Below are 22,595 nucleotides of genomic sequence, written 5' to 3' on the forward strand. Positions count from 1 at the left end.
TGCGACCAGTATCTGTCCTGACATCCACCACATTCAAAATGAACCCTCACCTTCTTTTGGCTCCAGCAGATGCCTATGGGCTAGGATATTAGCCTTTATCATTAATTGGTTTATATCTCTTTTTAAAATCCTTCTGTGTACCCCATGAAGCCAGAGAGTGCCTTATTCATATTTGTAAATATGGTGCCTAGCAGTTGCCCTAAGTGGACACTCATTGAGTAAGTGGAAAATTTACTGAAAACACGAGGCATGTACTCACTCCTGACCTGCAGGTCACCTGGACAGACGGAGCAGAGAAGAAGGAGCACTCAGACAGTGGGGACACGGTTAACAGGGTGTCGTGTGGCTTCGGATGGCATGGATGGCTTGTCATCCACACGCCATGGATGGCAGATGGCGTGTGTAGGAAAGTAAAGAAAATAACACACCACTGATTGAATGAGGAGACTTCAAGGGTATCCTTGAAATTTCACAGAGAGAGTGGCTATCATATCATCAGAAAGTTGGCAGAAAGGTGTGAGCAAGTATCTAGGGTTTATCAACATTATTTGGCTGGAGATGGGGTGACGGGAAGGGGGGAGAAAGTCAGTGGTGGCTGAAGAAGAGGGTGAGAGGTGAATGCCCGTCTAGGTGGGGGCAGCGAGCGCGGCAATGAACCTACCAATGCCATGTACGCTTTAAGGAGAGTCAGCCAGGGCCACTTACAGAGCGGACAGCAGAGGCATAAGAGACCTACCTCATCGTTAAAGAGGACGCACAATTTAACAGTTTTCAGTTCCGTTTTTCAATTGCAGCATGATTCACTATCAGATTCTGAAGGTGAAAAAACAATCATTTATACTAAAAAAAAATACATAGTATAAAACCTGCTAAAACAAAGTAAAAAATACAAACACCAAAATTTTTAGAAAACTTGCAATGTATTCCAAGACAAAAAGTTAATGACCTTAATATATAAAGCACTTCTACAATTAGATTAGAAAAAAGGGCCAAAATTCTGATGAAAAAATAAAATGCAAATCTTTCTTTAGCATGAAGTGAAAATAGGAGATGCCACTGGTCACCTGTCAGACCGCCGAAAATTCAAAATTCAACCGCGTTCTCTGATAGTGAGACTGAGTCGGAACAGGTGCCCGCCCACTGTGCTCAGGGGAATTTGACGAGAGCTGGCAGTGTCATTCACAGCACTGCTGCTTGTAAAAACAAAACACAATACCAGCTAAACAAACAAACAAAAGCCACTAGACACCATCAGAATGTCCTTCGGTAAGATACTGGTGAATAAACTCTAGTTCCTTCAATAATGGAGTCATATTCAGCTCTGAAAAGGAATAAGGAGTATTTCTGTATACTATCGTGGAGTAATCTTTATGATTTATTATCGAGGTGATAAAGCAGATAGAGAAAAGTATGTACAGTGTGCTGCAATGTGTCTAAGAGACCAAGGAGACAAATATAGAGAATATATTGGCTTACGTTGCATTATTTTGAAAAAATAATGGAAGAATAGAGAAGGGGGAGATGAGAAACCAAGGAAGGGGGTCTTGTGCGCCAAGCCCAGATGGAATAACAGGGACTGGACTGGCCATCCTGCCTGGAACAATCAAACAACCTGGAGATAAATGAACGGTGATTTTAGACATAGGCTGCCCGGCAGGGCAGGATACAGGGGCCTTTGAGCAGGGAAACAAATGAGGTGACCCCTCGGATTGTCTCAGTTTATAGCATGAAGAGAGCTTCCGGGGTGCAGCTCCAGGTGGGAGAACCAGCAGGGAGAACCAGGGGGAGTCTGGTAATGGCTGTGACTGGAGGAGATGGAGCTGGGACAAAGGTCGCCATGGTGGCTAGAATCCGCAGGACAGAGGCTCAGGGAGGAGGAAGGTGCACAGAGAGCCCCAGAGATCTGCAGAAGCCCCGCCTGGGAACCAATTCCAGAACATGAAGAAACCACCCAAAGGACGGAGAAAGACGCCCCCGGCCCTCCCCACAACCCTGTAAAAGGGAGAAGAAACAATCCTTGGTGCTGACACAGGGCCGGAGACGGTGCGTGTTCTCGTGAGCTGGAAGGAAAAACCTTGTAAGTCATGAGTTACTGGCATCCGAGGTGGGGCACACAACACATTGTGCCAATAAGTGTTGCACACTCATGCACCTGAAACGTGGATAATTCTGTCAACCAGGGTCGCCCCAGTAAATTCGATAATGAGGAAAGAAAAGAAGGGGGACACATCTCCCCCCAGAGTGGATGTTCCAGGCCCACCTCACACAGCTTCCTCGCAAGTCCGGAGAGGATCGAACTGCTAAGGAACTTAATTGCATCCCAGGAAAGATTTTCTCTGAGTTTTATCCATGAGTTCTTGAGAACATCTGTTTTTTTTCTTCTAATTGCTAAAGAGACTGCCAATGAGACCTCAGCTGTGACCAAGGACACGCTACCTCTCTGGGGAAACTGACGAAGGCACACGGTCTGTCCTATAAGCTCAGGTAAAATACGACTGTGTAGACCGCACAGAACATCTTAGAGAAGAGTGACATTGCCCGGAATTTCCCAGATTTATTTCGGCATAGAGCTATAACAGGAGAATTGGGGCAATAAGAATTCTGAGGGAGAAGTTTTCTTGTACAATTCAGAGAGGGAGAGAGTGTAAAAATCTGTCATGCAGAAACACTGAACTCAGAATTCACTTCCTTGAGCTGGATGATCTCCTGCCCAAAAGTGAAGAAGGAGAATTTGGGGAGAACTGGTCAGGGCAACAGTCGGCATGCTATCGGCGAGCTCAGGCTTGGAAGAGAGGGAGAGGTCCAGGAGGAGCAGGACTCGGACGGAGGGCTGCGCTCGCGGGGGCGGCGGGCCTGCCGTGGGCTCGCCACAGTCGTGACACCCAACGCAGCCGAGCAGCGCAAGCCTGTGCGCACTAACGGTCTGCACAGAAGGGGGGTTACCTCTATGAGGACAGAAAAAAAACAACGAGGATGGACACAGGACAGGGGACTCAGCAGCACAGGGCAGGGCGGGTGGAGGTGACACAGGTGGGGCAATAGTAAGTGGTGTGGCAAGAGACCTGGCCACAGACTGGGCGGAGGCAGCAGCTGGAGCCAGAATGGCTAGAACCATAGCAAGTGGGGCTAGGGGTGGGGACAGTTGGAACCACAGCTGCTGGAGCCACGTCAAGAGGGGTGGCAGACACGAGAGATGCAGTAGTTGGGGTGACAGCAGAGGGTCTGGCAACAGAGATCGGCAGCAGCCGGGGTAGCACAGGTAGATACGGGAGCCAATAGAAGCTGACCCTGGTGTCAGCGGGAGGAATGGGGTGGGTGTGCCTGGGGCTTCCACAAGGGGGGTGTCTTGAGTTGGAACGTCTCCTTAGCTGGTGTCACGTTAACGACGCTATTTCCTTGTTTTTCCTACTGGGAAATCAGTTATTATGACTAAGTTAATAATTGTGTTTTGGGGATCAAATGCACCAATATCCGGGGAAAGCACCATTTTCTTTTTAGCATTTACAGCGCACTGAATCTCATCAAGGCCCGTCCAACCACTTTCGTGTCCCCCCCACCCCTGTCTGATGTGTCTTCTCAGACGGAAATGTATACGATACACTACTACCCAGTTCTTACATCTGCCCCTTTTCCCCTTTTTTTGTGTCTGATTCCATGTTAATATTTCGAGGGCAGCTATTACAATGTCAAGTCTTTTTATGCCAAAGTGGAAAAACGCACGCTGTTGTCAGGTGGAGAGGTTGCTGATGAGGAAACCGGAGGGAAGACGCTTCGTTGGGGTTGCTGTGTGTAATGTGGGGAGACTGGTTTATTGACTCATGACTTGCAAGGTGTTTCCTTCCAGCTCACGAGAACATGCACCGTGTATGGTGGTGTATGTATATGTGTACATAAGTGGTGACCTCTAGACCTGATCTTTAACGTTTTGTTTTATTCTCTCTCTCTCTCTGTCCTTTGATATTTAGGAAGGTTTGTGCTGGTGTTTCTGGTTGTCTTTGTATAAATGTCTTTGTATAATACCTGATGAGCCCCAATTTTTGGCTACTGTCCGCTGACTCGCTACTTTCAGAAATAATGAAATTTTCTAATTACTTCATGCTCCTTCAGCATCAGATGTGAACCCACAGTTAAGACCCATAGGCAACCGGCCGAATTGTTCTACTTTATGTATTCTTGCTTTCCTCCATTCTTTTGATGACTGACCGGTATGTGGTCAGCATGTGGCCACCACACACCATACTGCCTCTCTCGCATTCCTCCCTCACTGTTAGTTCTATATGGTGTGTGTGTGTGTGCGTGTATATGTGTATAAATTGTCCGCTTCATCAGTGCAGAGTTCAGTGTGCGTCGGTCCCTGCTGTCACCTCCCCCAGTGTCTCCCACATAATAAACGCTCAATAAATACTTTCTGACTAAATGAACGAGGAACTGACGTTTGGAAGGGCCAAGGCAAGCGGGCGCTCTTTGCAGTGAAAGCACTGGGGCCCCATCTCCCCGTGGAGACAAGGGACAGGTGCTCCGCAGTGTGCTCTCCGATGCGGCCGTGCTGTCTGCCATTTGCCCCTTTCCCCCCGTCACACTGCCACATCAAGGACCCACGTCACTCACCTCGGTTTCCTGTCTGTCCTCGCCATGCGTGTACATTCGAAACTTTCCTATCAAAGAAAGATGGAGGCGTGGCTGAGTGGTTGTAAACAACGCAAACGGGGCGTGCTGCCAGTAGGCGCAGAATCGGGGCGCACTCGATTCAGCCCGTGGGTGGCAGTGTTCCATCGAGTGCCGGTCTGAGTGCAGACTGGCGGGCTGCGGCTGGCGGCGTGTTGCCTGGCTAAAGCTGGTGCGATGCATGGGGCCACGTACTGTGTGCTCTCTGCTTTTATATCCATGGAGTCCTCCAAACTTCCAGTTTTTACTCTTTTTGTCCTCTTCCTAGGACAGATCCACGGTGTTAAGAGTTTTGCCCATGACACAGGAAAGTGGATACTGGAAACTGACTTCAGTTGAGAAGCAGCATGACCGTGTTGTACATCTGGCAGGTGTAGGGCAGATGCACTTGGCTAGGAACTGAAGGCAGAAGCTTAAGGCAGCAACAATTACCCTGAAGTTTCAAGGCAGGGAAGTGTAGCTTTAAGGTGATACAGAAATACATCAAGGTACAAAAATGTCCAAGGATGAGAAAGCTAGAATGATTTCCCCAGCTGTAGGTGGAAGGGTAAAATCTGTTGCTGTGGGAGTGCTCTAGGCCACACACATCTCCCGCAGCATGACCTGTACCTCGCTGGAATTACGAGGCCCCGTTCGGTGGAGCGACGTCAACCCTACTCCACGCGTCCTAATGGCCCGCACTGAAGGAGGGTCTGCATGCGTGGAAACAGGTAAATGGAGATGGTGGTTACAGAGCAGGGGGCTCGGCAGCAAAAGGAGGCACTGCGAGAGGGGTGGCAGCAGCTGGACACACAGCAGGAGGGGCGGCAGCAGCCTTGGCCACAGCAGGAGCTGACCACGGTGTCCGAGGGTGGAGTTTGGACGTTAGAGCCGTGAGGCTTGGTGAGTCTGCGCTCTGTCCTCTTCGGCAGTCTGCCGATGCTACTACGTCCAGGCCCTGGACCATTTTCTAGTTTATTCTTCTAAAGAAATATTAGTCTAGAATTAGATCGTTGCATTTTTCTGGTTAAAGATTTTAAAACAAAGAGAAGTAAGATTCCTTTTTCCTGGTATGTTCAGAGTTTCCAATCTGGCCTTTCTCAGGATCATCTTTCCTACCTTCTTGTTTGTGAAGAGGGCCCATACATGATCCAGCCACTCGTGTTTGCCTGTGTGACCTCTGTGTCATTCCAGGGTGCCGTTTGGACCGATTAGTCTCATCATGCCAGGACCTCTTTGATGTTAAAAGGGAAGCAGGATTATCGTAGGGAATGGAAAGAAAAAGATCATGTCTTTGCAATGACGCGATGAGGAAGACAGAACCTATCTGTGAGACACGCATGCTCATTAGGTAGTGGACTCTCTGGCTGCTTCAAAGTGTGCGCTAAGTACGCACTTTGAAACTGCTGCCGGTGACTCGTTGTTCTGGAACGCCGAAAGTCACGTGGAGTCACCCTGAAGGCACTCTCACTGGGTCAGCATGGAGCAGTTTAAGCACCAAAATTAATAATGGCAGTAATGGATTTTAACTTACTAAATGAAATAAGAATCCACAAGTCCCTATTGAGACTAATAGAATAAAAAAATATTTTAAAAGCAAGATGAGGAAGTCATCTAAGATAGTAGGATGTCAACTAATAAACGTAGAAGAAAAAAGTCATTGAATCTTCACTTAACAGGAGCGGTTGCTCCCTTGTCCACTTACAAATGTTGGCGTTTCCACAGGTCGTATATGTCTTCTCTGTACATACTTTACTTCCTGTCACGCAGGAAACCACCCGCAGACCCGTGGCTTTAGAAACCGCTTCAGATCGTAACCATGATCTAAATATATCCAGATGTTTAATTTATTGGGAATTTATACAGTTATGAGATATGAGGTTTAAATGTTTTAAAATTTGATATGACCATAGCCCAACACCATTTTTTAAACAGTACCTCTCCCCCCAAACTGATTTGAAATGTCACATGTTTGTATACTACATTTTCTTACGTATCTGGTCTATTTCTGGTTTCACTTTTTTGCTCGTGAATGGTTTTGCATGGAGTGGTACTACAATCTTCTATGTTAACTTGCTCTTAGTGGTTATCAAGTCCAAGAGCACCCCACCGGGTTGTGGCGGTATGCTAGTGAACTGAAGTAACTGTGTGGCCAAACGTTACGTGTACCCTGGGTTTCCTGCCGTTACAAAGCAACTTGCACCTGGCTGGACTCTGGACGTGACACTGTAAAGAACACATTGACCATGTCTTCAACAGCGTACCAGTTGTGCTAGGCTTCTCCCACTTCCTGTAGCAGGGGTGTCCGACCTGCGGCCCGTGGGCCACATGCGGCTCAGAAGCACCGTGAAATGCAGCCCAACACAAAATCGTAACTTTACTTAAAACATTATGAGGTTCTTTTGTGATTGCATGTCACCATGTATTTAATGCGCAGCCCAAGGCGGCTCTTCTTGTTCCAGCGTGGCCCAGAGACACCCGAAGTTGGCCACCAAAACTTCTTATATAATAGTGACAGCTGAAGCCATTGGAACAGTGATTTTGTTCAATCCCCGAGTTCACTGTTAGCCTCTGGGAATAGTCCTGGCCAGACAGGACTGTTCACGTGGAGCCCAGGGGAGTTAAAACTCGTGCTTCAGCTATTTCCCCAGTGGGAACGGCCATCTCTCCTTGGGCTTCGGAGTTCTATGTGGCTTAGGGTCTCGAAGGGCTTGAGCAGTTCCAGAGGCACTGTTTAACGTGGCCAGGCTTTAACTTCCTTCAAACCCATCTCAGCTGTGCATTCGGGGCCAGTTGGTGGGTCCAGCCACACTTCCCCACTCGCAACTATTTCTGCGTTGGCTCCCTCTGCCGCAGTATCTCCAGCTTCACCTCTGGACCCGTTAGAAGGCTGTACCGCTCCCTGGTGGGGATCACTGTACTTTGGGTGCCTGCATGTAGTAATCCTAAGAAGTTTAGCATGCTGCTCTTCGGCTAATTCACCCAAACCCTTGCATAGGTCTTTGGGCCTAAGGGAAACTGCTCTTTGCCGTATGAGCCCTGGGTGTTGGGCTATTCCTTGTTGCCTTCTGTGTACTCTCGCTACCCTTTTGTAAAGAGTCCCTTTATTGCCCCAGATTTAGCATGCTAGCCCTTCCCTTCATGAGCCAATTCTTGTAAAAACAGGAAAGTATGAGCCTTATGTGCTTTCACTGAAAAGGCAGTATAAAAACCTACATTCTTTGATTTAGCTCTAGCTAATAAAGCACAATGGTGACACCAGAGCCTGCGTGCTATAGCTGGCAGTATCAAAGAAGAACATATGGGGGGATAAAAGGTTTGTTCATCCTAGAATGTGGAGAGACAGGGCTGTGCTCTGTAGAACGTGGAAGAGCAAGGGGAAAGCATGAAGCTGAAAATGTCTGCGAGACACTCCCGTGGCAGGCTGACACTCTAACACTCAACTTCTGTTGGGGCAAAGCCCATTTTCTATCAGCATCTATTCGGTGTGGTAAGGTAATGGCCATTCTTACCCGGGTTTTGGTGGTAAGAAAACTGAGTCTCAAAGAAATATCCTGTGCATGTGCTTTTAAGTAGGACCACGCATGGTGATAAAAGCCTAAAACGGCAGAGTAAAACCATCAAGAAGCTAGGAAACCTCAGTAACGTGGGAGGCTAAACCCATGAAGGAGTTCAGTCTTGAAATACTGAAATTTTGAACATCTGTTAATAAAAAGTGAAAATTCTCATGGAAAAGTTGCCGTGGACGTTATCCACTTCCAGAAATCTGGAGTTAGAGGGTACACTTAATATTCTGAGAGAAAGTTTATTGTTTGGAGAGGAAAGGAGGAGAAAAGGGAGAGAGGGAGGGAGAAAAACAATACTTGAGCTAAGTAGAATGACCAAAATTTACACAACCAATAACGGAGCATACTGGAAGTCGAAATATAGTCAAAGGGAATGTAGGTGACTTTATGATGTTCTGCCCACTGGAGTTATTAAGGGACATTTGAGGCATATACCAAAACTTAGTTTTGAGGTATAGAGGGTGGTGAAACAGTCGTACAAACTTGCTTTGCTGTTCTGTCAATGATAACATGATGCTAAGGTAGTATTCTAGACCAAGGTAGTGTTTCAATAACAGTAACAATAAAAATTGTATTTATTGAGAACTCACCTTATGCTCCCTACCCCATACTAAGTGTATTACATGGATTATGCCTTTCAAAACTTTGAGGACCATAATGCATTATTCTCATTTCAAAGAAGAAAAAAACCAGAGGCTTGAAAACATTAAATAACTTAGCCCATGTCATGCAACAAATGCCCAGTGGAATCTCAGTCCCAACATGAGTAACTGCTCTTGACCTTGCTGTCCTGCATTTGGTGCAACATTTCTTGGTGAGAAGTGATAGGTAGATACACACCTGCACACACACACACACACACACACACACACACCCCAAATCTTTAACAAACCAGGAGAGTTCAATATCAGGGAGAATAGCTGTTTATTAAGAACATATGGAAACAATGTTATACAAGATCATCACATTCAGGATGAGATATTGTTGGTCTTAAAACAGGTGGATCTGAGCCTGGGTTGAAATCATTTGACAAGTGTGTTTTCATTTCCCATTTCCTAATACTGAACACCAACTCTGAATGCCGAATCAGAAGAAGAGTCGGCAGCTAGTAGTTCATTCCCCAGTCACTGGCTGGCTCCAACACACGTTATACAACTTCTGAGGACAGCCAAATTGTGACAAAGATTATAGGCTAAGACTCAGCAGTCAGGGATGGCGCAGCACATGGGGCGGGGGCAGGTGGAGATCACACAGGTGGGGCGGTAGCAGTTGGTGTGGCAGGAAACCTGGCCACAGGCTGGGCGGAGACAGCAGGAGGGGCAGCAGCAGGGGCGGCAGCAGCAGCTGGAGCCACAGCAAGAGGGGCGGCAGCAGCTAGAAATGCAGCAGGAGGGGCGGCAGCAGCTGGAGCCACAGCAGCTGGAGCCACAGCAAGAGGGGCGGCAGCAGCTAGAAATGCAGCAGGAGGGGCGGCAGCAGCAAGGGCGGCAGCAGCAGGGGCGGCAGCAGCTAGAAATGCAGCAGCTGGGGCGGCAGCAGCTGGACACACAGCAGCTGGGGCGGCAGCAGCCCAGGCCGCAGCCCTGGCCAGAGCAGACGGAGCCACAACAGGAGCTGACCATGGTGTCTGAGAGTGGAGGTTCTGGGTGAGTTTCCAGGAGAGTGAGGTTCTTGAGTTTGGGAATCTCCTCGTCCTAGGGCCTCTTAAATACTGCCCCAGTGGGGTGAGTTGTCCACACATTTCCTTGTTTTTGTTTACCTCATATTAAGTAATTATCAGGTCACACAACCATGTTTATCTATTTAGTGGTTTAAACTTGCTGGTAACAGTATTGTCTCTTCCAGATATGATCGAGTCTATCTGCTTTGCTTTCCTCTGACTCGTACCTGCTAGCATCTTCCAGACCACGCTCTCCCTATCTTCCTCATGGGGCGTTGGGGGTTACATTTTATGCTCCCCGCCTTGGTGTCCCCTATCAGATGTAATTTGGGCAGATGCCTTTCTGGTTGCTCATTTCTTCTGGTGACTAATGCGGAGGAAATCCTGTCTGCATAGCCTGGGGTAAGAGAAGAATGACCCTCGGGGGTCATTTTTAAGCGGTGAGGAAGGGGACCTCTATATGTGTGTGTGTGGTGTTGGTGACTTCTGCACCGCCTGAACAGGTTTCCTTAGAATTGCAAACTCGAGATAACGTTCTGTGTCCTGAAACCTGGCAGGCAATTTGTCTATGCGGTTCCTGTTACCACAATATCCCGCAGTTAACTAAGTTGTTCCACGGCTACCATGTACTTTGCATTATATCTCTCTATCTGGTCTCTTAGATTTTGGAAGACATAGCCTCACTTTCTATTCTTTATCTCCTCCTTAATTAAACATATTTTTAATGGAGCAAAACAATAAAATGTTGAATAATCAGAGCATGCCTCTTCTCAGAACTTATGTCCAGAGCTAGGAAATCTACAGCACAAGGTTTTGTTTTTTTTATTATTAATTTGAAGTGTGAATGGATTTTACTCAATTCAACCTTATTTAATTACTATTTCTACTTATTTAGTGATAATCCAACCAGAGTGCACATCAGAATTGCCTGGAGGGCTTATTAAAAATAGTGGGACTGCTCCCAGAGTTTCTTCTTTTTTAAAAAAATATTTTATTTATTTATTTTTAGAGAGAGGGGAAGGGAAGGAGAAAGAGTGGGAGAAAAACATCAATGTGCGATTGCCTCTCATGTGTCCCCCATTGGGGACCTGGCCTGCAACCCAAGCATGTGCCCTGACTGGGAACCGAACCGGCAACCCCTTGCTTCACAGGTCCATGCTCAATCCGCTGAGCTACACCAGCCAGGGCCCGGAGTTTCTTTTTTTAAAAAATGTATTTTATTGATTATGCCATTACAGTTGTCCCATTCCCCCCCTTCATTCCCCTCCACCCTGCACACCCCTCCCCCACCATTCCCCCCTTTAGTTTATGTCCATGTGTCACAAGTTCTTTAGATTCTATATTTCCCCTACTATTCTTACCCTCTCCCTGTCTATTTTCTACCTACTGTCTATGCTACTTATTCTCTGTACCTTCTCCCCCTTTCTCCTCCTCCCACTCCTGTTGCTAACCCTCCATGTAATCTTTATTTCTATGGTTCCGCTCCTGATCTAGCTGTCCTCTTAGTTTACTTTTGTTTTAGGTGTGGTTGTTAATAACTGTGAGTTTGCTGTCCTTTCACTGTTCCTATTTTTCATCTTCTTTTTCTTAGATAAGTCCCTTTAACATTTCATAGAATAAGGGCTTGGTGATGATGAACTCCTTGAATTTGACCTTATCTGAGAAGCACTTTATCTGCCCTTCCATTCTAAACGAAAGCTTTGCTGCATAGAGCAATTTACGTAACACACTCCCAGAGTTTCTGGTTTGCAGGGTGATGCTGGAGGTCCTGCTGCTCTTAACAAGTACCCGGATGAGGGTCCTGCTGAAGACCCAAGGGCCACACTTACCCAGCTCGTTCACACTCGGACGAAGTGCCCGTGCCAAGTTCCTGCCTCTTCACAAAGCATATTCCTGAAGAGGACACTCGGGCAGACACCACATGCCAGTCATTGGGGTGACGAATGTGATTTAGGGTTTCGTCCTAGGGAATTTAAAGTTTATTGGGAAGACTCTCTCCATATTTTTCACTGTAGACTAGTTTTAGTCCAGAGCTTCACACAGAAGGTGCAGTATAATTTCTTCTCTGTCTGGCACCTCTTGCTTGGCGTATGTTTCTGAGAATCAGTAATGGCGATGCATGAATCATGAGCGCGTTCAGAACTGTCCCAGTAAAGTGCCAAGAGTTCATTTTAACTGTTACCAGTCGGTTTCATGGCAGGGAGACCAATGGCCTCGTTTGCTTGGGACTGAAGGGGTCCTCAGAACTCAGGACTCTCAATGTTAAAATAGGGAAAGTCCCGGGCCAACAGAGACACGCTGGTTGCCCTCTGACGACATTCTTACATGTCTCAATTAAGAGCATTTAAAACCAAGCCCCTGGCAATATTTTTATTACAACAACTTGCTCGGCAAAGACTTACATGTTTTTACTTGACACGTTTGCAGAGCTAGAGAATATGAGACATTTAAACAATTATATTGCGAGGCAACAGGGTGTCCCAAGGGGGAGAGATTTCTCACTTGATTTGCTGTCCATGAGATGCCGAGACAGAAACAACCTTCTTCTAATAGAAGAAGGGTTTGGTAACAAGGGGAGAGTTTTCTATATAAATTCAGGGAGATTGAGGAAATCTTTCCACAACAGCTGCTGAAGCAGAAGTATATTCTCATCACAGAGAAGCACTCAGAGAATGATACAGCCCCTCGCCCAGCGGCTCACAGAGTCGGCTGCATGTCGGGATCACGGGGGAGCGATAAAAATATTGGTGCCCGGCTCTTGCCCCCAAATACCCTGACTTAATTGGTCTGGTGGATGGCCTGGGTGTCAGAATGTTTGAACTCCTCAGGTAATCCTAACGAGCAGTCCAGTTGGAGACCCACCTCCTTCAACTCTCTGTATTACATGTATTTGCATAATATTAAATTAGGAACAAATGTAAGTAAAGTATTAAAATATAATTGGTAACATCTAAAATGGCAGAAAAATGACCCTGAACTTGAAACACTGAACTTTGAGCCATTTCACACAGAAACATGGGTAATCTCTTCTCTTTTAGATCATTCTAGTGAGGAGGCGACGCTAGGGGGGTGGACCGCAACGGGAAATTCCGAAGCACAGCACACTGGATGTTCTGAAAAAATCAAAACCAAACTCGGGAGAAACCTCACTCTGCGCACGCCCTGCTAAAACCTTTTTCCCGTAGTCTGGCGAAGTAGAATTGATAACTAACATCAGGACCACACACGCTAAGTCCATATGGTCTATCTAAATTGTACCTCTTTACTGCACAGAGTGGATGGAATGTAGTACTTTGTGTTTCTATACTTTTTTCTTTTTAAACCAGTTTCTCTGTTGTCTTTTTTGGAACTCGACGATAAAGCACCCTAGTTAGGCGAACAGCAGGAAGTACCAATGAAGTGGACCCGACCGATGTTTGCCGTCGCTGCTGAGGGCCCCGCTTGCGTCTCCCGGGGAAACCAGACACGGCGCATTAACACGTGGTTTAAGGAATGGCAGGAAAAATGGCTTTTATTATCAGGTTTGGCCTATGTCATACTAGCAATGCACTGAGTTATAGCGACTTAGTGATAATTTCCTATTAACTAGTGTATGTGTAACTCGAGCAATTTATTTAAAGGATATAAATGCCCATATACTGCTTAATTTAATCTTCCTTTTAAAATATTAGATAGAGTAAGCATTTCAGTTCATTCTAAGAAACTGTGGGTGTTAAGGAACCCTATGTATACTACTTTTCCCCTAAACATACATAGCTTTGATAAAGTTTAATTTATAATTTGGCAGAGGAAGAGATAAATACACATAACTAATAATAAAATAGAACAATGATAAGACTATACCGTAGAACCCTGGCTGGTGTAGCTCAGTGGATTGAGTGCAGGCCTGCGAACCACACGATCGCGGTTCGATTCCCAGTCAGGGCACATGCCTGGGTTGCAAGCCAGTTCCCAGCAGGGGACTCACGAGAGGCAACCATACATTGATATTTCTCTCCTTCTCTCCTTCCCTTCCCTTCTAAAGATAAATAAATAAAATCTTTAAAAAAAGAGAGACTATACCGTAGTAAAAGTTGTAAGAATGGTGTCCCTTGGCAAACTAACACAAATTTCTTGTTTCTTTACCATAATTTATAGACGGATGATCCACTCTTACTGTAGATCTTAGCCGCTTCAGCATTCAATTTTTTTCTCTCCTTATTAAGAACTTTCACAGAGAGGAAGCTCTTTCTGGCTTCTCTCGGGTGTATCAGAATTGCCAGCATCACTGCCCTTGAACTTTGGGGCCCTCCTTAAGTAAATACTGGTGACTTGAACACAAGCACTGTGATAGCAAGACAGTGGATCTGACAACCGAGGCAGCTATGATGTGACTCACGGGTGGGAGGTGGGCAGAGTGGGACAAGCTGGACGAAGGGATGACTCACCACCCAGGTAGGATGGAATAGGACAGCACCAAGTTTCATCCTGCTACTCAGAGCAGTGGGCAATTTAGAACTTACAAATTGTGGTCTGGAATTTTCCATTTACTATTTTTAGACCATGGCTGATTGTGAGGAACTAAAACTACCAAGAGCAAAACCTGGGATTTGAGAAGGAACTACTGTATACTGAAAAGTGTATAAAATACGCATGCACAATGTATAAATAATTATGAAGCAAACATCTACGCACCCCAACACCCAAGTCAAGAAACAGGGCACCGCTCTCTCCACCAGGGCCCTGGATGTATCTTCTCTTGACCACATCTCTCTCCTTCCGCCCTATAGATAATCACTGTCCTGATTTTTAAAGTGACCTTTCCACGGACTGGTTTTATAGTTTTATCACCTAGGTATGCATCCTAAACAATACAGTTTAGTTTACAGGGCTTTGAATTTTATGGAACTGGAATCTTAATCTAGGCATCGTGCGTGTTTATTCTTTCACTCAGTAGTGTGTAGAGGTGTGGCAGGCCGCCTCTAGATGGCCCAGCGATTTCTGCCTCCTGGGGTCCACAGTGTTATGTATTTCCCTCCCTGTGAGTAATTTGCTTCTAGTAACATCACGTGATTAAGTTACGAGAGACGGTGACTTGCTTCTTGTTCGTCAGCTTTCTCTCTCCCTCACTAGCTTTGATGAGGTACACAGCTGTGTGGCAGAGATGCACACGTGTGTGGCAAAGCACAGAGAATAGTCTCCATTTGACAGCAGCAAAGAACTGAGGCTGTGGCTGTAAAGGCCCTCAAGGAACTAAATCCTGTCAACTACCACATGAGTGAACTTGGAATTGGAGTCTCCCTCAGTCAGGACTTTGGATGAGATGCCAATGCCAGCTAACCCCTCGAGTCCAGCGGTGTAAAAAGATGATGAAACAGAGATGCCTGCTGAGCTGTGTCCGGACTCTCCATCCACAGTGTAAGTGACTTAATGAGCATGTTATTCCTACACGCAGCTGGGTTTCAATCCCACTGCGGACCTCCAGCAACTGGAACAGCATATACTGCCCCCGGAGGAAAGGAAGCTGCAGCATTGACCAAAACTTCCCCCCCCACTGATTGGGAGGGTGCTCCTAGAGATGTTACCTCTGACTGCGGCCTGCCTAGAGTCTGCTCCTTGATCCAGAGACGGTCCCCAGGCAGAGGGGGAGGTGCCTGCTGTGAGAAACCCTCTCTCTGGAAGAACATGAGGGTGATGTGGGAATAGAGTTAGAAATCCTGAAACCTCCTGCTAACCTCTGCCCTCTGCAGAGAACAGCAGAATGATGGTGATCTGAGACTCAAACGGCAGATAAGCATGAGGATTCCAGAAGGAAAAACGAGACACAATGCTCTTGTATTTGCATGCCTGGAAAAATGAAGATTTATTTAAGATTTAGGAACATCTCCTATGCCAAAATTTGACAGGGAAGAAATATGTCAATTGGGATAACATATTGGTTGAAGATTTTCAGAGAAAATTCAAACTTTCCTTTCACGTAGAAGAGAGATCATAACATGGTAGGGGTGGCAGTATATTTAGAAGCCAAAATCAGTTTATGAATCAGTCGGACCTGAGGTTTTACAATTGGCCGCTCATGACTCATTTCAGGTGGATGACATTAAGAAGACAGGTTGACAAAAACCAGGTGGGCACAGGCCAGGGCAATTAGCAGCAGGAACCACTAGAACAGACTGGGCGGCAACAGGTAGTCTGGCAGCAGGTGGTCTGGCAGCAGGTGGGGCGGCAGCAACTGGAGATGCCACAGGTGGGCCTGCAGCAGCTGGAGCCACAGCAGCTGGAACCACAGCAAGAGGGGCGGGAGCAAGTGGAAATGCAGCAGGTGGGGCGGCAGCAGGGAGTCTGGCAGCAGGTGGGGCGGCAGCAGCTAGAAATGCCACAGGTAGGCCTGCAGCAGCTGGAGCCACAGCAGCTGGAACCACAGCAAGAGGGGCGGGAGCAAGTGGAAATGCAGCAGGTGGGGCGGCAGCAGGGAGTCTGGCAGCAGGTGGGGCGGCAGCAGCTAGAGATGCAACAGGTAGGCCTGCAACAGCTGGAGCCACAGCAGCTGGGGCGGCAGCAGGTGGTCCTACAGCAGGTGGTCTGGCAGCAGCTGGGGCGGCAGCAGGTCTCCTGGCCACAGCCCTGGTCAGAGCAGACGGATCCACAACAGGAGTTGACCATGGTGTCTGAGAGTGGAGGTTCTGAGTGAGTTTTCAGGAAGGTGGGTTTGGAAGGTTTGGGAGTCTGCTTGTCCAGGTCCCCTTTTTATACCCTGCTAGTGGGCTGCTGTCATCAGATGCAGTGCTCTGTCCTTGTCATTGTTTGTCCTCATTAACAGGCAATTATCAAATTAGCTAAGTTTGTTTTCCTGGTTGACCTTTTCAAGATGGGTAGAAAACATTGTTTCCTTTTCCTGACGGGTTAGGATGTATCACCTAACCCGTCCGGAATCACCTTTTACTTGTCTCTCTTGCTTCAGCTTCCTCAAAGAGAGCTGTCATGTGTTTATGTCTCTAGAAAGTGTGTGTGTCAGTCTGGCATCGCACAGCACAGCACGTCTCCCCTGGGGTGATAAATATTCTAATAAGCTGCATTTTAGTGTGATGGCTCATTCGTTGTGGGTCAGGTGGGCGGGGAAGTTTTGAATGTGAAACCGGGCATCACTGGCATGAGAATAAGGCTCTTAGGACTTTCCTCTCCCTGTTACGCATCACGACCCATTTTCTAGACTTTCAGGTGGGAAACAAATAACTTATCCTGGGGAGTAAAAGTGTTTCTTCTTTTCCCTCAGCTTTATGGAGGTACACTCAATCTACAAAAACTTACCCATGCCTGCTGTATCTGTTTTGATGAGTTTGGACGTATGCACGCACTGCATTACTGTTTCCATAATTAAGGCATTAACCTACTCGTCACCACTACAGAGTTCTTGTGTGGCCTGCGTTTTGTGTGTGTGTTGACAAGTCTTAGCATGAGGTCTCCTCTCGTAACAAGTGTTTAAGTTGCATCATACTGTCATTGCTAAAGCTACAGGCACAGGGTTGTAGAGCAGATTCCTAAAATGTATTCATCATGTGTATCTTTAGCTTTGTACCCACTGAATGACCACTGTCCATTTCCCACTTCCCTCGGTTCCTCAAACCACCATTTTATTCTCTGCCTCTGTGCCTTGACTACCAGTGGTACCTTGGTACTAATTCAATCTGGAACTCAGGAGGACTGCCCAGATAATGAGCGCCTACGATGAGGCATTTTCCCTTGGGGGAGCAGTGTCGTGACTCATACAAGTCCCCGCACATGCAACGCGTCCCGAGCAAGCGCCGAGTGCTGAGACAGTTATTTCTCGTCAAAATGTGACGAGGGAGGACAGGGTTGGACGAGTTCTGAAGCCGACAAGTCCCGAGGTGTGACTGCACTTGAAATATCTCAGCGAGTGGAATCATGCAGCCTTTGTGCTTCTGTGACTGATTCCGCTTAGCATAGTGTCTTCCAGATCCGTTTATGTTGTTGCACATGGGGNGGAGGACTGCCCAGACAATGAGTGCCTACGATGAGGCATTTTCTCTTGGGGGAGCAGTGTCGTGACTCATACAAGTCCCCGCACATGCAACGCGTCCCAAGCAAGCGCCAAGTGCTGAGACAGTTATTTCTCGTCAAAATGTGACGAGGGAAGACAGGGTTGGACGAGTTCTGAAGCCGACAAGTCCCGAGGTGTGACTGCACTTGAAATATCTCAGCGAGTGGAATCATGCAGCCTTTGTGCTTCTGTGACTGATTCCGCTTAGCATAGTGTCTTCCAGATCCGTTTATGTTGTTGCACATGGGGGGATTTACTTAAGGCTGAATAACATACCCTTTTGTTGAGGTACCAGTGTTGGCATTTACAGTTCAATGGCAGTATTGATTGGCAGCAAGTGTGACTTGCACTGGAGTTAATATCGTGCAAACATCTATGTCTTTTTCATTGCAAACAGCTTCAGCCTTTCTCCTAGACGTGCAGTGGACAGACCCAGACCAGTAGTTCTCAGCCTCCTCTTTTCCCCTGACACCCGGAGAAACCTGGTCCCCATTAACGATGGTGTGCCTGGGGAGGAGGTGCTGAGAGGAAATACAGCATCGGGGTATGTGGGTGGCTCAGATCAATCCTCCCACGTAATTTAAATACATTCACAGCTCCCCAGACTCACGCGCCATGCACATGGATACCTACCCACCTAGGTTTAGGGAGGCTCTGACAGTTCATTCTGCGAGATCTGGTGTCTTGTGCAAGGGCGTCTAGAGCTTTTCGAATCTCGATTCAGTCTCCCCTAACTTTATGGCCTCCAAATATTTTGATGACAAGACTCGCACATTTTATTTCTCCTTTCCACATGTTATGAGAAGACGCTCAACCAAGCTGAGATGCCCTTGGCCCTGTTCTCAGGATAACCAGTCCAGGACAGGAATGGCTCCCGGGAACCATCCTAAAGTTGAAAGTGATGCCCGTTGGCAGAACAGGCTACAAAAACAGATTTTAAGGGAGTGTCCCTCTCTCCCTGACTTTCCTTGACTCCCTGGGGGGAAAATGTGTAAAGGAGCCAACCGGGGATCTGTCAGCACCCCTTGTTTTAGAAACACTAGTCAGTGTTTAGAAACACTAGTCAGTTGGTCAGATGATTTGCTGTATGTGAGAGGTTGGCTTGCCCTAAATTACTGTAATGGGCTAATAGTGGGTAAGTGGGTGTCTCATAGGATCTAATCTGAGTCACCATGGGGAATGTGGTTTATGGAACGGCAGCTACATAGGCAGTCAGTGGAGGGATTTAATGACAAGCTGGTGTCACAGAAGAGGAATCAAAACCCAGACAGAGGAGACTGAGTAAAATGGGTGAGGGTTCCTTTGTACCTTAAATGACTTGTAAGTCTAATAAACTGTAGTCCTGGGCGGGGGGGTGGGGGTGGGGGGGGGGCGGTTGGGGCCAATTTTCACTTCTGCCCTGGCTTGAATTTTTGGAGACACAAACAAGATAACAGCTCAGGCTCCTGATTGGCCCCCGCGGGGAGGTGTGGCTGCCTTGTCATAGCTCTGATGAGCCCGGGGACAGCGTTTCATCAGAAATGTCCTGAGCCTCTTCTTGTGTCACAGGAAGATGAGGGAAGAAAAGCAGATTTCAGGAGAAATCTGAAAACCTCATTATGGAGGTTGAGAGAACAACATTGTGAGAGCCTCACTATGGGGTCTGAAAACACTCTGAGAGTTCCATTAGACCTTTTCCTCGGGGGAAAGGGCACTCCCAAGGAGCCCCAATGATGGAGCCCTGCTGATAACTCAGTAGGGACCGTGTTTATTTATATTCGTTTACTATGTATGTTTTTCATAGTGCCTGTTTCTTAGGATTGGCTTAAAACCACGTTTCTAAATGGCTTGTGGTTTCTTGTAGTACATAATCAGTTTCATTTTATACTGAGTTTTTCACCCAGATGGAATCGGTTTTGGTTTAGTGAATGCATTATTAGCGCTCTCCTTTCTTTAGCCAGAAGTGAACCAGCTTTAATTTTTACAAAGGTCTTTCTTTCTATAGTGATTTTAAACTGAAATTTTAGTCTCCTTCATCCCTATACTCTAGAAGGTCTGTTTTGGAGTCTACTTGGGGACACGCTTCACTGGGTGACTGTCCCTGGCTGGGAGGGTCTCAGAGGTGATTCTCAGTCCTACAAATCCATAAATTTATGACTATGTATGGAGTCCCCTTTACTTGACTATTTTTTTTCTTTTACTCCTATCTGTGTTCATGATTTTATTTTAGAATTGATGGTGGTCCTCAGGATTAGTCATGCAAAATCACAATTTTTGAAAGTATTCATTTTCATCATAAATTTTCCTTTGGGATCACCCAAAGCAGAAAGAATCCAAAGCAAAATGCCCAGCCATGCATGCCGAAAAGGGAATTCTGCCGAGACAGGTTATGACTTAGGAAAGTGCTGTAGAACTTTGGGGAAGTTCTATTCTTTTTCTCTACAGCTGTATTTCCAGGTCAATGCTAAATGTATCATGTTTCCTAAATGTAGAACATAACTAAGTAGGCTACAGGGATATATACAACCTGTATGTCTATACTTCCAGCAAATATTTACCCACGGCAAGCCTGTCTCCCTTTCAGAAATTAACTAAGACATAAACTGATAATTATTTTAAAAAAGAGTGGTATTTTATTCTCAGAAGGAACGTGGTTCTCTTGCAAGAAAGACTAAACTATCAGAATGCTTTAGTCCCAGAAGAAAACAAATGGGTTTGTAATGAAACCTTTCAAAAGCCACAAGGAACAGGAGATGAATAAAACAAATACACATTTCCTAAATCCAACAGTATTCAAATTAGACAGTATGTCTTGCAACTGAAAAGTGACAGTGTTTGCCTGCAAGCAGGAAACCTCAAAAAACTTTCCCACGGAAATGAATGAATGAGTGAATGAAAGACCAAATAAATAAATTTGAGCTCGAAACAGTTAAGGTGTCCTTTGCAGGTGAAATAGTAGAACAAACCAAACTCTGTATGCCTATCACACAGGACAGCTGTTGGTACACCGAACAGCTCACGTGATCTCTGGGAGGCGGTGCCGAGTATAAAAAGCCAGTCACCAAAGGCTGTGTGCTGTGATTTTCCATTTGTAGAACATGCTGGAATTACAGCTGTAGAGATGGAGAGCAGAGTGGTGGCCCAGGGTTCCGGGGGATGAGCAGGCAGGAGTGTCTGTGGTGCCAGAGAAGCCCCATGGGGAAGGACAGTTCTGTATCTTAATTGCGATGGTGGTTACTCAAATCTATCCAGGACACGTGATTTTATTGCATAGAACTGCACACACATACAGGCACACATACACCCACGCATGTAAAACTGGTAAATTCTGAACAAGATCTGTGGTTCGTACTGAGGTAAATCTCTGAGTTTTGACATGTACCATGAATAAGATGTGACCAGTGCGGGAAACTGAGTGAAGGGTGTGCAGGGTGTTGCTGAATTCTTTTACAACTTTCTGTGCACCTAGAGTTATTTCAACGTAAAATGCGAAATAAGGTTAATTGTTTAAAGGGAATATGCTTATACTTGCATACCATTCACCTTCATCACCTTTTACTATTTGTGACCACTTCATTTTATCTTATGCCACCCCACACACGGGTGAGAAGGAAAAGGTCAAAAGGTGCAGAGAAGTGGAGACGGTAGAAGAGATAAAGTCCTAAGGTCAGAAAACCCAACTCGCTGTATCCCCTAGGGCAGCTCAGGGGTCCACTGTGTACTCACGTAACAAGGCATGAACAGGTAGGGAAGTCACAGGATACTGAGAAATTCAGCAGTGACTTTTTAAGGTCGGCACATGGGACAGGAATATTGTCACAGAACTTTGCTCCATAGAAGTAGTAGGGATGACACTGTCCCCAAATCACACATCCGATGAGTAGCAGCTTTGGAATGATGACCAGGGCAGAGGGCTGTGTGAGCCACAGTGATCTATCAGGGTGGACAAGAGCTTGGTGTCCCTCAGAAAAGGGTATGCACAGCTAATGAGGATACAGCTTTCTACGCAAGGGGGGATCCCCCCCAAAACCAGAATTATCTTCTAGAGGGCAGGCCCCTTGTAATACAGGCTTCCCCCACTAGACCAGTGTTCTAGGAACCCATCTGTATCGGTGCACCAGCTGGTGTTGTTGTGAGAGGCTGCATTCAGCTTCAGTAAATTTTTTTTGCCCATGTCAAGATGGGTGATTTACGAGCATACCCATCCACACCATGCTCAGTGTTCAGCATTTTTTTGGCCAGAAACAGCCTGACCCCCATTCCCCACCCTCCCTATTCACCAGATCTCACCCTAAGGGACTTTTCTTTGTTTCTAGATGAAAAAAGTCCTCAAAGGGAAATAAATGTTTTACTGATATGGAAGAGGTGAAACAAAAAAATGGCAGAAGCACTAAAAAGCATCAAGCTCTACGAGTTCAAAAACTGTTTTGAACAGTGAAAAAAAGGTCTCAGTAGGTGTATTGCATCGAATGGAGAGTACTTTTGAGGTGACTGAAGTTTAAACATGTACGAACAAATACACAATTTTTTAATAAATAAATTCCGGTTTTGTAGGGGAGCACGGGGTGTGTGTGTGTGTGTGTGTGTGTGTGTTTAAAAGCATTTAATAAATGAGCAAAAGGCTGAGGTCAGTGATCCCAGTGAAAAATCATGACCCCTCACCCAGGTTCCAGAGCTGGGCCAGCTCTCGCACCCCCAAACCGTGGAC

General features: G+C 46.4%; 2 protein-coding genes across 2 annotated transcripts; both read right to left on the reverse strand.

Moving 5' to 3' along the window:
- Positions 1–9,409: 9,409 nt before the first annotated feature.
- LOC118978174 (keratin-associated protein 4-6-like) lies at positions 9,410–9,832 on the reverse strand. Its single transcript, XM_037033508.1, has one exon. It carries the CDS (start codon positions 9,830–9,832, stop codon positions 9,410–9,412), a length of 423 nt encoding a protein of 140 aa, XP_036889403.1.
- Positions 9,833–15,996: 6,164 nt separating this feature from the next.
- LOC118978173 (keratin-associated protein 4-2-like) lies at positions 15,997–16,512 on the reverse strand. Its single transcript, XM_037033507.1, has 2 exons — positions 16,327–16,512; positions 15,997–16,221 (listed from the first exon to the last, which is right to left on the reverse strand). Exons 1-2 carry the CDS (start codon positions 16,510–16,512, stop codon positions 15,997–15,999), a joined length of 411 nt encoding a protein of 136 aa, XP_036889402.1.
- Between the last annotated feature and the right edge of the window lie 6,083 nt (positions 16,513–22,595).

This window comes from Sturnira hondurensis, unplaced genomic scaffold (assembly GCF_014824575.4).
Source record: "Sturnira hondurensis isolate 20B ecotype Veracruz unplaced genomic scaffold, ASM1482457v3 Scaffold0021632, whole genome shotgun sequence".
In the NCBI taxonomy this organism is placed as follows: Eukaryota; Metazoa; Chordata; class Mammalia; order Chiroptera; family Phyllostomidae; genus Sturnira; species Sturnira hondurensis.

What these genes read in the sequence shown, in the direction of transcription:
- LOC118978174 (XM_037033508.1), bottom strand. Translation starts at nt 9,832, where the DNA reads ATGGTCAGCTCCTGTTGTGGCTCCGTCTGCTCTGGCCAGGGCTGCGGC.
- LOC118978173 (XM_037033507.1), bottom strand. Translation starts at nt 16,512, where the DNA reads ATGGTCAACTCCTGTTGTGGATCCGTCTGCTCTGACCAGGGCTGTGGC. An exon ending in GCCGCCCCACCTGCTGCCAG is followed by an intron (nt 16,222 to 16,326) that starts ACTCCCTGCTGC and finishes ACCTGTGGCATT; the next exon opens with TCTAGCTGCTGCCGCCCCAC.